This window comes from Pteropus vampyrus, unplaced genomic scaffold (assembly GCF_000151845.1).
Source record: "Pteropus vampyrus isolate Shadow unplaced genomic scaffold, Pvam_2.0 Scaffold27, whole genome shotgun sequence".
Taxonomy (NCBI): domain Eukaryota; kingdom Metazoa; phylum Chordata; class Mammalia; order Chiroptera; family Pteropodidae; genus Pteropus; species Pteropus vampyrus.
The window spans coordinates 9,915,184-9,929,017 of record NW_011888808.1 but is presented as its reverse complement, the minus strand read 5'-3'; the positions used below and the strand labels follow the sequence as shown (position 1 = coordinate 9,929,017).

Genomic DNA, 13,834 nt, shown 5'->3' with positions numbered 1-13,834 from the left:
TTTTTTTTTCAATAAATACTATAAATGTATTTTCTCTTATGATTTTCTTAACATTTTATTTTTCTAGCTTTATTGTAAGAATACAATGTATAATACATATAACATAAGAAGTGTTAATCGACTTATTGGTAAGGCTTCTGGTCAGCAGAAGGCTATGAGTAGTTAAATTTTGGGAGAGTCAGAAGTTATATGTTAATTTTAACTGCATAGGGTTCGGTGCCCCTAGCTCATGCATCTTTGAAGGCTCAACTGTACATGTATTGTTATTTTATTTCATGTTCAAACATATTGCTGCTTAGAGCAACTGTTTTAAGAATGTAGACTTTGTCAGAAATTGGTAAGTAACATAATGACATTTTTCTCACTTATAAATATTTTCTAAAATAAGTTCTATTATGAGAATGTTCTGTCAGTAAGAGAGTTTGAGTTTTGCATGTTTTTTTAATTTAAAAATTGAACATACATACTCCATTCTTGGCTAATAGGGCAATAATGGGCATTTTACACTTAGGGCAGGGTTCATTCTTCCTTCTTTTTGAGAGAGAACATAAATTTATTTACAAGATTGTCTTGATTATTTTGAAATTTTGTACTTGACCACCCTCTTGTAGATCTGGTAAAGTTTTGTACCTCACTGAGAGAAACGTTAACTTTACCCTTTCCCCCTTTGTGCTTAGGATATAGGTGATATCTTAGAATTTCTTTTGCAAGAATCTTTTAAATTACTTTGCTCATTTGATGAAGATTTCTTTGGTTAAAACTAGATACTATAATTCATAAATCTACTTACTCAGCACATACCAATGCAGTATGTCACCGTGCCCAACTCAGTGTTAGCCCTCTTTGGAGTTAGCCTTCCACTTATACCTGTCAGCAACATGCAGCCATCCAACTGACTGACTCGTTGAGGGCCCTACTGTTAACTCTATATGTTAAATGTTAGCAAATATAATTGTTTTTAGATAAAGGTGGAAGTGCTAATAACTTATAACTGTACCCTAATGGATCATTTTGTATATTTTTTGGAGATAACTGACCTAAGCAGTCTTTGGGTCGAGCTCATATCGTGCTGCCATTGTTGACCACTATTGTTACTACAAATCACAACTTGTAATTAGGTTCTTAATTGGCCAAAAGGAGGGTTTCTCTAAGTTGTTGTTGGTGGTGGTTATTATTATTATTATTTTGTTTTTTATTTTTTATTTTTTGGCAAATAAATTACAGTGCTGAAGTTCTTTTTATGGAATATAGTGGATATTGCCTTAATGTTAGTGTTATTAATATCCACTTTGGTGTCACTTAGCACTATGGAGATGTTCTCAGATGTTCCATCCATCAGTGATCTCTTTCTAACATCTTTGTGCTAACAGAACCTGGGGCTTTGGTTTAATAATGTCTTAGGTCATCTAATTTCCTTTGACAGTTTATATACCTTAAATTGAATTCCTACCAATGATTTTATTAATATGAATTCAGTTAGTATAGCATTCAAGGAGGATGAACATCAACTTGATTCTCAACTTGAGCTGATGTTGCTCTGTTCTTAGCAGATTGAGGAGTGAAAAGATGGCAACAGTCTAAGCTTTTCTCAAAAGTATTTAAAAGCAATCAAGATTTTGTAAAACTGTCCATTCGAATTAGGAATTTGAGTAAACTGTGAGGCTAATACTTAGCAAGTCATTTTTTTAAACAATGTCCTATAAAGTTTAGAATGGTTATCAATGCCAATGCCAGAATATCACCTCTAGCATCTTAGTTGCATTTTCCTGACATACATTAAGAGTGAACCATAATTTCAGCATAAAAGAAGGGAATCCATAGTGGGAGAAGAAAAACACATTTCTTTTAAATTAAGAAAACATCTATTTCCCACCTGGTACTGATAGTAGCTTGCTGATTTTTAAAAAAAAAAAAATTTTTTTTTTTTTATTGTGGTAAAATGTACACAGCATATCCCTTACTGTCTTAACCAATTTTAAGCGTTCAGTTCTGTGGCCAGCTTGTTGATTTGTAAATTTTTAAAATTTTCAGTTGCTTCAAGATAATGAGTGTTATCACATACCCGTTAGTGCAGCAATACTGACAAGTGTGCTATGAAACTTAGAAGTGCTTCCAGACTGAAAGAATCTTGAAACCCATTTGGGGAACGGTTATATATTTCTAATAATTTGATAACAGATTAGAATTTAGTAGTATGGTTCTCTAAGTATAGTAGCTCAGAGAAAAGAGAAATCCTTGGGAACTTTAGTAGTTAGAGGAGGAAGTGGAACGTGGTCTAGGTTTTTGAAGAGTCAGAATGAGACTGAAGGAAGGAATTGTTCCTGTTTAGAGGGATTAGAGGGAGTGGTAAAATGAGTGGGCTATCCTTACACAGCTAAGTTGGCTTGCTACTTGATTTTTAAAACTTAAGTATTGTACTACATTGTTGAGGGTTACTTGCATAGGTGGTAAAAGAGAATAACACAAGTCGTTCAGGTTGTTACCTCCGAGGCAAAGGACATGGGAGGCATCTAAGGTCCTGCCAGAGGTTTCTTTGCTGGGGTGGAGGGGATTCTAGGGGTTTGTTTGATTATTACTTACACTGTACATCTGTACATGCTAAAACTACTGATATATTGTAAATATATATCTTGATAATTTAAAAAAATTAATATACATATATTTGAGGGCAAAGACTTAAAAATATTTAATGATTACTTTTTTAAGAATAATGAATTTCTGGTTTTCTGAAATCTTAAGACATGTAGTTGATCAGTTTGGTCACAAGGTGTCACTAGATTGCCAAATTTATAAACATGCTTTTAGTTTTGTAACATGTCAAGGAAGACAGTTTTTTTGTGTGTATGTGAAATTGTTTAGGTACCTGTCAGTATGTCATTTCTGCCAGAGTAATTGTTGGGCAGTGGACATAAATAACCTTTGAAAAACTTTTCCTCTCTATATATACTTCTCACAATTTCCTTTATAGAAAAGTGAACTATAAATAAATTTTATACATATTAAATTTGTATAACTTACAGAGTCTCTTCATATAGGAGTGAATAATTTAGGGACTGATGAACAACAGTACGGATCACAGTAACATCCTTTAATCTAGAAATTTAGTAGCATTCATTCATCAGGCATTTATTACAAATTATTTAAAGGTATTTAATATTCTGCTTAAATTGAAGCACCTAGGTCTTTAGTAGTTAGTATAGGTACTATACCAGTACCTATTACAGTATCTTCTCTTTACTCATCCAGCTAGCTTCCTTCTATCTTAGTTTATACTGGTAGTCCTGAAAGTATGCTAATCTCAGGGTGACTTTATTCTTTGGTTTTAGCTTAGTTTCATTCTTTTAAAATAAAAAGCAGAAATGTTAGGATGCCAAGACACTTTGCCCACTAAATTATTTCATTATACCTTTTTTAGGGGTGGTCCAAATAGAATTAAACAATATTCGCATGTTATACTTTCAGCCTTCTGCTTATGAGAGTTCTTCATTCTTTCAAATATCTATGGAGATCTGAATAAGTTTTGCTGAAGTGAGCATACAAAGTTTGCCCTGTTCCGGGGAACTGCTACAAAAGAGGATGATATCTGAGTCTCTTTTTATTACTTCCTCTGAGGCAGAAATAATGGCCCGTAAGAAGGTCCAGTCAGAAATGGAATACCTTATTTGAAGGTGGGTCTGTCTATGTGAGGATCTTCTTCTCATTTTTAGTAGCAACACTAAACTATAAGTTAGCATATTTTGGAATTTAGAAATTCTCACAGCAACTTTATAAGCATTACTGTTCCATTGGTCACGGTATATAAATAAGATTTCATTGTGAAAAAGATGTGGATAAACCTCAGTTTGACTTCAGTACAATAGACAGTAAATCATAAACTGCTAATCCCACTAATTTCCCATGAGAAAGAAAAAAATTCATTGTTTAGCAGCATTAGAGGGATTTTTCTTTTTTTAAGGTTTCTCGGAATAATCTTGATTCTCTTTGTTTATTGTTTGGGATTAGATGGCCAAGATAGTCTCTGAGGCATAGAATACTTTCCTATTTGATTAGTGAATTGCTAGGAATAGTACTTTGAGAATTGACTTATCATTTTATAAGCATAGTTAATAATTTATCATAGAATTGAAGTAGTGCTTTTTATTGGCTTTCACATAAATGTAGCTATTAAGTTGTTTCTTAGTTTAAATTTCTAAAAGTTAATTAAGAGTGTCAGAAAACAAGCTAGCCAATTCTAGCCTAGTGACTTAGACTCCCTACCACCTGCCAGTGACATTAGAAAACACAAAACAAAACCCAGTCTGGTGAAAAGTGCAGCAGACATTTATTGGGGAGACAGTGGGTTTTATATGATTAGGTTTGAAAATCTGATAGGGCCCCAAATATATTTCAGCTCTTCTCTTTTTTGAAGTTACCAAGAAAGTTGAGTGCAGCGATTGTTTTTTGTAGAAGCTAATTTGCCAAAGGTTTTTTATTTAAAAAAGTTATGTGTTTTTTTTTAAATGCAAGTGGTGACTTCAATTTACTTAATGTATGGTACCAACTTTTCATTATTTGATCGTTTTTTTTCAAGTGAAATGCTCTAAAAATCTCAACTTCATATGATCTCATGTGTTTTTTAAAGCCACTGTGTCTTTGTTGATTTTCTACCTCAGTGATCTGTCCATTGATGTCAATGGAGTGTTAAAGTCCCCTACTATTACTTTATGATGTCGATCCTCTTTATGTCTGTCAGTATCTCCTTTTTATATTTAGGTGCTTCTTCATTGGGTACATAGATATTTACAGGACTTATATCCTTTTGTTGGATTAATCCCCTTATTACAGAATGCTCTTGTGTCTTGCTACAGCCCTTTTTTTTAAATTGGATTAAATATTTTTATTGTGAAAATAATATGTAACTATTTCCAGTAATCATTGATATATATATATCTGTAATACTTTTTCTTATAAAAATACTTTTTTATATTAGAACCTGTCAAAAACATGTTACTTAATACATGTAAACCACTATAAATTTAGCTTCTGATTTCCAGTGTGGATATTATATTTGTATTTAATTAAATTAATCTACAAGGATTGGCTTTATAACATACAGTTTCTAATGCCCACATTTCAGTTTAAAACTTCTTTTTCTACAATATCAGCAAGCGTCATGTTGTTTGACTCTTACATATGGTAAATTTATAGTTAATGTTATTCTTTGACTTTTTATTTAACATCTTTATTGATATATATATAGCTGTTGTTTTAAAATCTATTTTGTCTAAGAATTGCTACCCCAGCTTTTTTTCCTCTCATTTCCATTTGCATGAAATATCTTTCTCCATCCCTTTACTTTCAGTCTGGGTCTGTCTGTTAATCTGAAGTGGGTCTCTTGTAGGAGCATACGTTTGGGTTTTGTTTTTTATTCATTCAGACACCCTGTGTTTTTTGATAGGAATATTTAGTCCACTTACATTTAAAGTAATTGTTGATAGATAGTAGTTATTGCTATTTCATTGTTTCCTGATTGTTTTTATAGTTCTTTTCTATTGCTTTCTTATTCTCTTGCTCTCTCCTTTTGTACGTTGATGACTTTGTATAGCATTGTTTGGATTCCTTTCTATATTTCTTGTATATTTCTCTTATAGATTTTTATTTTGTGGTTACAGTGTGCTTCATATATACCAGACTATGTATATAGTAATCCGTTTTAAGTTGATAGTTGCTTAAATTAAAAAATATTTTAAAACCACTATTTTTACTTAACTTCTAAGTATTTATGTTTTTGTCATTATCTTCTACTTTTGTGTGTTCCTTTAATTTATTGTTATAATTACACACGAACTCCTACTTTTGCCTTTTAACCTTTGTAATAGTTTTATAGTTGTTTGATCCATATCTTTTACTAAGTGCCTTTGTCAGTGACAATTTTTTTCTTTTCTATTTTTAATTCCCACCCCCTCTTCCACCCCTGACCTACGGATATTGCCGTCTCCCCTTAAGAACTGAATGTCTGAAGGCGGGGTGTCTCCTCTCACACACTCACAGCGTGCACCCTGGCGCCTGGTGCACTCGGGGTATGGACTGTGACTCTTTTGGGGCTCAAACTCGGGACCTTCTGCGTGTAAAGCAGACACGCTAACCACTACTCTATGATACCACCCCCATTTATTATACTTTTGATCTCTTTTTCTTAAAGAAGTCCCTTTAATATTCATTGTAATACTGGTCTAGTGGTGATGAATTCCTTTAGCTTTTTCTTGTTTGGGAAACTCTTATCTCCTTTAATTCTACATAATAGTCTGGCTGGGTAGAGCGCAATTCCTTTCTGGCCTGCAAAATTTCTGTTAAGAAATCTGTTCACATTCTACTGGGAACTCCCTTGTAGGTAGGTAACTGCTTTTTTCTTGCTGCTTTAAGATTCTCTCTTTGTCTTTAACCTTTGGCATTTTAATTATGTATCTTGGTGTGGGCCTCTTTTGGTCCATCTGGTTTGAGACTGCATTTCCTGGACTAATTATATGACTGTTTTCTTCACCAGGTTAGGAGTGTTTGGTTATTATTTCTTCACATAGGTTTTCAATCCCTTGTACACCCTCTCTTCTTCTGGTACCCCTATGATGCGAATGTTGGTACGTTTGACATCCCAGAGGTCCCTTAAACTATCCTCATTTGTTTTGATTCTTTTTTCTTTTTGCTGTTCCGATTGTGTTTTCTGCTTCTTTGTCTTCCAGATTGCCAATTTGACCCTCTGCTTCATCGAATCTGTTGTTGATTCCTTCTAATGTATTCTTCATTTAAGTTATTTATTCATTTCTGACTTCATCTTTTTATGGTTTCTATCTTCATTTTTATGTTTCCTAGCTTTTAGTCAACGTTCTCACTAGCTCCTCTATTCTCCTATGTTCATTGAGTATCCTTATAACCAGTGTTTCGAACTCTGCTTCTAGTAGATTGCTTGCCTCCATTTTGTTTAGTTTTTTTTTCCTAGACTTTTGTCTTGTTCTTTTATTTGGGTCATGTTTGTTTGTTTCCTCATTTTGGCTGCCTCCCTGTGTTTGTTTCTATGTATTAGATAGTTCTATGTCTCTCAGTCTTAGCAGAGTGGCCTTATGTAGTAGGTGTTGTGTGGGGCCCAATGGCGCAGTCTCCCGGGTCACCTGAGCTGGGTGCTCTTGGTGTGTCCCTTTGTATGGGTTGTGCGTGCCTTTCTATTGTAGTTGAGCCTTGATTCTTGTTGGCACATCACTGGGTGTGATTGACTCTCAAGCTGTCTGGCTGTAAGGGCTGGTCATGATTACAGCAGGTGAACTATTGTTTGGGGGCTGACCCCTTGGGGGGAGAGTTGCTTTAGCAGAGCTCTAGTGTTTGCTGAGTCTGCCCTTTGGGTACATTGTTCGTGTAGGTGATTGGGTGGTCTCGTGTGGTCTGAAGCTGTCCACCAGTTCCGTTGGTTCTTGAGCCTCTTGGGAGGGGCTCCAGTGCAGGTTAAGGTCAGGTACTACTTGTTCCAGGCTAGGGGCTATCTTGTAAGAGCTACAAAGTAATCTGTGGTTGGTTGCTGCTTGTGCTGGGCGTAGAGGCACTTGGGAGAGGTTGTTCTGCAAACAGGGTGGCTGCCACTAGAGCTAGGCTTTAGGACCTTTTTAGGGGCACCCTGATGTGAACTGAGGCCAGCTGCCACACTCATTGGGTTTGTGGCTGCTTAGTTGAGGCTACATTCTAAGCCAAGGTCGGCTGCTGTATATGTCAGAGTTGGGGCTACTTGATGATAGGTATAATGCAATTTGAGACCTGTTGCTGCTTGTGCCAGGCTTTGGGGTAGCTTAGCAAGTGGTACAGGGCACACTGAGGCCAGCTGCAGCTTGTTTGGGGTTTGTGAACCTTTGAGAGATTTTAGGAAAGTCCACACAGTATGAGCTGAGGCACACTTGTCTATAGGAGCTGGTGGAAGAGCTTCTAGATGTGTGTGTTGGTTGGGGTGGAGTCTCAGGGACTCACCAGGGCAGGGCGAACAGGGTTAGCAAGATAATGGAGAGCTCAGATTTGGTGTTCACCTGCTCTGATCTGGCTGGCTGAGATTAGGGCTCAACAAAGGAACATTGGTGCCTGCCAATCCTTTTGTCTCCAGAGAGAACCTTTCTGACCCCTGCCCCTAGTTCTTCCCTTTATGTCCCTGGCACTTTTTGAGCTGCTGTCTCTCGAGTTCAGAGTGAGTGAGTGTTTGAGCAAGCAAGTCTGTGCGCAGACCTTAAGAGAAATGTCTGGGACTCCAGCAGTCCTCTGTCTTCATCCGGATGTAATCCCTGCTGATTTTCACAGCCAGAAGTTTTGGAGATTCCGCTTCCCAGCACTGGTGCTCTAGGCTGGAGATACTGGTGTCGACTGGGACCTCTCACTCCTCAGGAGGGACCGCCACAGCCAAAATACATCCCTCCTGATTCTCAGTCAGCACACTGTGTGTGGGACCAGCCCATTCCACGTCTCCACCCCTCTTACTAGTCTTGTCGTGCTGCCTTCTATATATCCTTAGTTAGAAGACTTCTGTTCAGCAAGTCTTCAACGATAGTTGTTCTATTATTAAGTTGTAATTTTGATGTGGTCATGGGAGGAGGCAAGTACAGCATTTCTTCCTCCACCCTCTCGACCGGAAGTCAATACCTATCATTTCTAACTTCTGAAATCTTTTGTTTAGGTGAGACGTGGAATCCATTAAAACTGCATTATCAGTTAAGAAATGTGCGGGAACGATTAGCTAAAAACCTGGTAGAAAAGGGTGTACTAACAACAGAGAAACAGAACTTTCTACTTTTTGACATGACGACACATCCCCTCACCAACAACAACATTAAGCAGCGCCTCATCAAGAAGGTTCAGGAAGCTGTTCTTGACAAATGGGTGAATGACCCTCACCGCATGGACAAGCGCTTGTTGGCCCTCATTTACCTAGCCCATGCCTCCGATGTTCTGGAGAATGCTTTTGCTCCACTTCTGGATGAGCAGTATGATTTAGCTACGAAGAGAGTGCGGCAGCTCCTTGACTTAGATCCTGAAGTGGAATGTCTGAAGGCCAACACCAACGAGGTTCTGTGGGCGGTGGTGGCAGCATTCACCAAGTAACTCTGCTCAGAATGAAGTATTCTCCTTCCTCTCATGTAAACCAGTAGTTTTTCTTCTATTGACTTCTGGTTTTCTGCAGTTTGTATTTTCCCACACTATAATTGGCTTTTATTTTATGAAATAGTAAGTGGCTTTTTAAAAATATATATATATGTATGCAGGATTCTGCTGGTACGAGAGGCCTTCCTCTTTCTGTTTTAAAAAAAGTTTTACTGCCATATTGGCATTCCATTCCTTGTTGCCATTCTCACCATTACCTGTTTGGGGTTTCTGGTATGCTTTGACTTTCAAAGTACCTCCAGTCTCCTTACATGCACATCTTTTGGATTACCTCAGGTTGAGTTGTTCCCACATGTGCATGCACATCTCATATTCTGCCTACAGTACAGACGGAAGTCACAAAAAGGCCTTTAACTCACCAAAGGTAAATATCTTTATCTATTAGGACATTTTATACATAGACCTCAGTTGAGATGTATACTTAGCAAAATTATTTTTAAATTGAAACAACACAGTGAATAATATAAAATGCCCCTTGGATTTTGCTTCCCATACGAATCTATTATAAGACTTGTTATAATTTTAACTATTAAATCACAAAGGTCCAGTCGTTTCACAAAGCCAGTTTGGGATAGGCTGCATTCCAGTTATGCTGTATATAGTTTGAATTATATATAAATTGCCCTTTCTGGCCACCCCACCTCCATCTTAGTATTTTGCAGGATTTAATTAGTTGCACACCTGGTGCCCCTCACTTGCTTTAGTCATTATTTGATGGCAAAATAGACCCCTCATCATTGAAGGAGAGAGAGGTGTGTCTGGTCCTGATATTTTTTTAGCTGTGCCATTCATGGCACTCTTTGCCTATGCATCTCCTTTTTGGAATGATTTTTGAGTCTTACTGTTTTTATCATTTCTGTAGGGAAGAGGCTTGTGACCAGTACTAATCTTGAGTACAGTTTTTTCTTTTTTTGACCATAAGTAAATTAATGTCTGCTCTTAAATGTCATTTATCGACTCACACTTTCTTGGGGAAAAAAATTAAATGTCAGTCCTAGCAGATTTTGCATGTAAATTGTTAGCAAGTGATGACTACAATTCAGATGATTAAGAATTTTGTAACAGAAGCTCTGCTATGTTTTAATTTTTATATACAATTATGATAATTAGCACATTGTAAGAATATAAACCTTTGCTTTTTAAAGTTTATTTTTACTATTTCTTTATCACTGTTTATCATATCACCATTGGTTTCATAATGTAAATACTATATATTGAAAAAATGTCAAATTTTGTATTACTGTAGTTCATGTTAATAGTGGGGCTTTCAGGTGTTTAGAGATTTTTTTGCTTAACAGTCAATGCAAAAGTACTAGATGGTGTATAACTCTAAAGTTGAATTTTAAGGGATTCTCTAATCTGTATACTATCTTTTTAACTGAAGTAATAAAATAAACTATGATCTTGAAAGTGCCTGAATCAGAGCAAGCATGTCATTTGTATTTTTGTATTCCATCTTAGTTTTCTGAAGTTTTACTTAGCCTTAGTATAGCATGGTAATATTTTAATGCAGGGGTTGGCAAGCTTTTCTTATAAGGCCAGATTTTAGGCTTTAGGCCATATATGGTGTCTATTGAAACTGCTAAACTCTGCTGAATGGAAGTTGCCATAGGCAATACAAATAAATGGGCAAGACTATTCTACTGAAACCATATTTATAGAAACAGGCAACCGGCCATGAGGCAGTAGTTTGCCAGTCCCTCTTTTAAGGCATGTAAAAAGACAGATTTTCTATCCACTAAAATAACCTTTACCTCCAAAAACGACACTGCTGATGGTAACTAAGTATAGAAACTATTTGTTTATAGTTTCCTCCCATAAAATGGATACTGGAAACTGATATTAGTATCCTGGAATTTCTTTTCAGGTAAAGATTCATTGTTTTTCCCTTGAAAGGATTTTGGGTGCGAGGCAATGGATATTTCTAAGGGATTCTTCACTTCAGCCTCTGTTTCTCAAGCAAGGAGAAAAGGGCCTCACCTGAGGTTCTTTCAGTGTTAGAGCGGAGTGCACTCACATCTCTCCTCATGTGTGGCCCCAGCTTCAGAACATTTTTCTATATTCAGAGGAGAGGAAAAGTAGTACAATCTGGAGGAGAGAGTGTTACCTAGAACTCTTTTTCCTATAAAATGCTGCTGCTACTGTCCTCTTGAAAGCAGGAATGGGGCGATTCCATGGAAGTAATTATTCTGTGTGGTAGAAGCAGTATTTCCACAGTTTCTGCTATGTCAGATCCAAGAATCAGGTAGTCAGTTTTAATGTAAGACTTACATAAAGATCTGCTGTGCAAAAGAGTTAGTTGCTGTGGCTTTTTGACTTCTTCATATGTTGTTGAATTGAGACGTGTTCCTTAAAATAACCTGATCTCTGGAACAGTGCTCTAACAGAATAGAGAAAGGAAACTTGCTGAATGCACGTGCTGTGCCTAGGTAAGTATTTTATACCTCGTTTGATCTCCCCAAACCCCAGTTACTGTCTTCATTTAATGCAGGGTAGGCTTGGAGAGGATGATTTGTCCAATCTCATGTTATCTGGTAAGTGTTTGAGGTTTTAATCCTGAAGTGATTGACTAACAGTAATGGCATTCAACTGCAATTTATCCTTATTTGGGGACTGGGAGGGGGCTTCTTTTCTGTAAGAGACAAAAATAGAATAGCAGGCATGTAAACAATTCTCATGCTTATATAAGATACGATAAAAGGACATCCCTGCTTTATTCTAGTATCTTGGTATAATTACATAAATTACCTTTTAGGGATGAAAAAGTTGACCAATTCTATATGTTCTCAGAAGAAAAAAGCATTGTCAGATGTCAAATGACCAAGAAAACCTCTGGCCTGCTCAGGCAAGATTGCCCAGTGGTCTCTTGACACATTCCTGCTCAGTTCTTCCCACTGTGTACAGACAATACTCTTTTTAAGAATACCAAACTTTTGAATTTGATCATCACCCAAAGGAAAGTGAAACAGTCTGGTGTCTGACTGCTTCAGCAGCAATCTAGGACCAATAAGTAATGACATCCAGCCTGATGATCATGACTGCCAGGTGTGGAGACCACGAGTCACAGGTATATATGTGAGGTATTTATTTTATGAATTTCAATTCCAACTTTGTGATCTTTCCATCTTGTATTAACTTATTATATATTGTCAGATAATATTGTTCCATTTCACTTTCATCCAGATCAAGATGACCAGCTGACAACTCGAGGTAATTTCCAATTTGTCTCAGCCCATTGGGTCCCATATATCTGGCTCTTGTAGGTTCTGCACAAATGTCATATGTTCCTTAATAGTACCAGTAAGATAGTTGTATTAATATTCATAACCTTGCAGGCTGTCCTTCAGAGGGGGTATGGATGGGAACATAGTTAATGTGTGATATGTACAGTTTCTCAGGCCAGTGTTAGAATTATATGGTATTTACTTGTGATAACTATGGTGTGCACTAGCATCATTATATACTGGTGTGCAATTTATTTTTCGCATGCATTTGTGGAAAGCTTTCAGAATAAGCACTTGTCATTCTTTTTAATTATTTTTGGTTTCATTGTATAACTTTGTTAAATCTCCCATTAATGGATATTTGGATTGCTCTCATGTTTTTCATTATTGCAAACAGTATTTTAATGTACATATGTCTTTGTATAAAATATGTTATTCCTAACTTCTGTAGGAGGAATTAATAGAAATGAATTTGTTCAGACAGTATACCTTTAAAATGTATAAGGTAAAGGCAAACTGATTTGTAAGATGCATGTTAATGAACATTTTGACCAATAACGTAGATACTGGTTTCCCTACACCCTTGCCAATATTGTAGAGGGTCTCATGAATCCTCATCTTTGCCAAGCTAATAGAGAATTACCAAATTGTCTTAATTATCGGGGGGTTGATTATCATATACTGTCTTTATTGGTAATTTATTTTTTTCTGTGAATTACCAATTCATGTCTTTCATCTGTTGTTCTAATGGGCATTGATTGTTTTATATATTGATCAATTAGGACTTTTCATATATTAGGGATGTTTAACCCCGTGTCTGGATGCAGTTGGTTTTCCCAGTCTTTGGAGTTGGTATATGGTAAGTTTTTTGTTTTTTTTTCCCCTTAAACATTCAGAAAAGTATTAGGTGCACTGCTTGAGCATGGAATCTGTGGAGACCTTAACTGTCCTGCTGAAGATATTGGCCTGGTATTCAGATTTGGGATATGTGTAGATCATAAAAAATCTTGGGCTGTGATTAAATATAACAAATATAAAAATCATATAAACATACATAACTTATAAATGCATATGTATACAGACATTTCATATAATTTTTTTATGGTTAATATACAAATGGAAGATCACATAAACAAGTGCATAGACTAGTGAATTATTTTAAGGCAAATATGTTTGCAGCCGTCACTCAGGTCAAGAGATAGAACCTTGTCATCCATCCGGCTGTTCAAGGCTTCCTCCCAATTATAATCTCTTTGTTCTAACCCAGTGTGCCTCTAATAATTTTGTACTGTTTAGTTTTTCATTTAATGTGTCTTTAAGTTTCTCTAAATGTATATCTCAGCTCTCCTCGTTTTTCCCCTTGTAAAATATTTGTTGATGAAATTTAGTTTTTCAAAGTTTGGATTTTGCTGATTGTATCTACATGGTATAGTTGAATGTGTTTTTCT

General features: G+C 36.3%; 1 protein-coding gene across 1 annotated transcript in view; it reads left to right on the top strand.

Moving 5' to 3' along the window:
* Positions 1-10,586, top strand: part of GOLPH3 (golgi phosphoprotein 3) — a 39,591-nt gene extending 29,005 nt beyond the window's left edge. Inside the window, exon 4 of the mRNA XM_011356449.1 lies at positions 8,678-10,586. Within this exon, the coding sequence (XP_011354751.1) occupies positions 8,678-9,102 (425 nt within the window). The 3' untranslated portion in view covers positions 9,103-10,586. The remainder of the gene's footprint in view (positions 1-8,677) is intronic.
* The last annotated feature ends 3,248 nt before the right edge of the window (positions 10,587-13,834 follow it).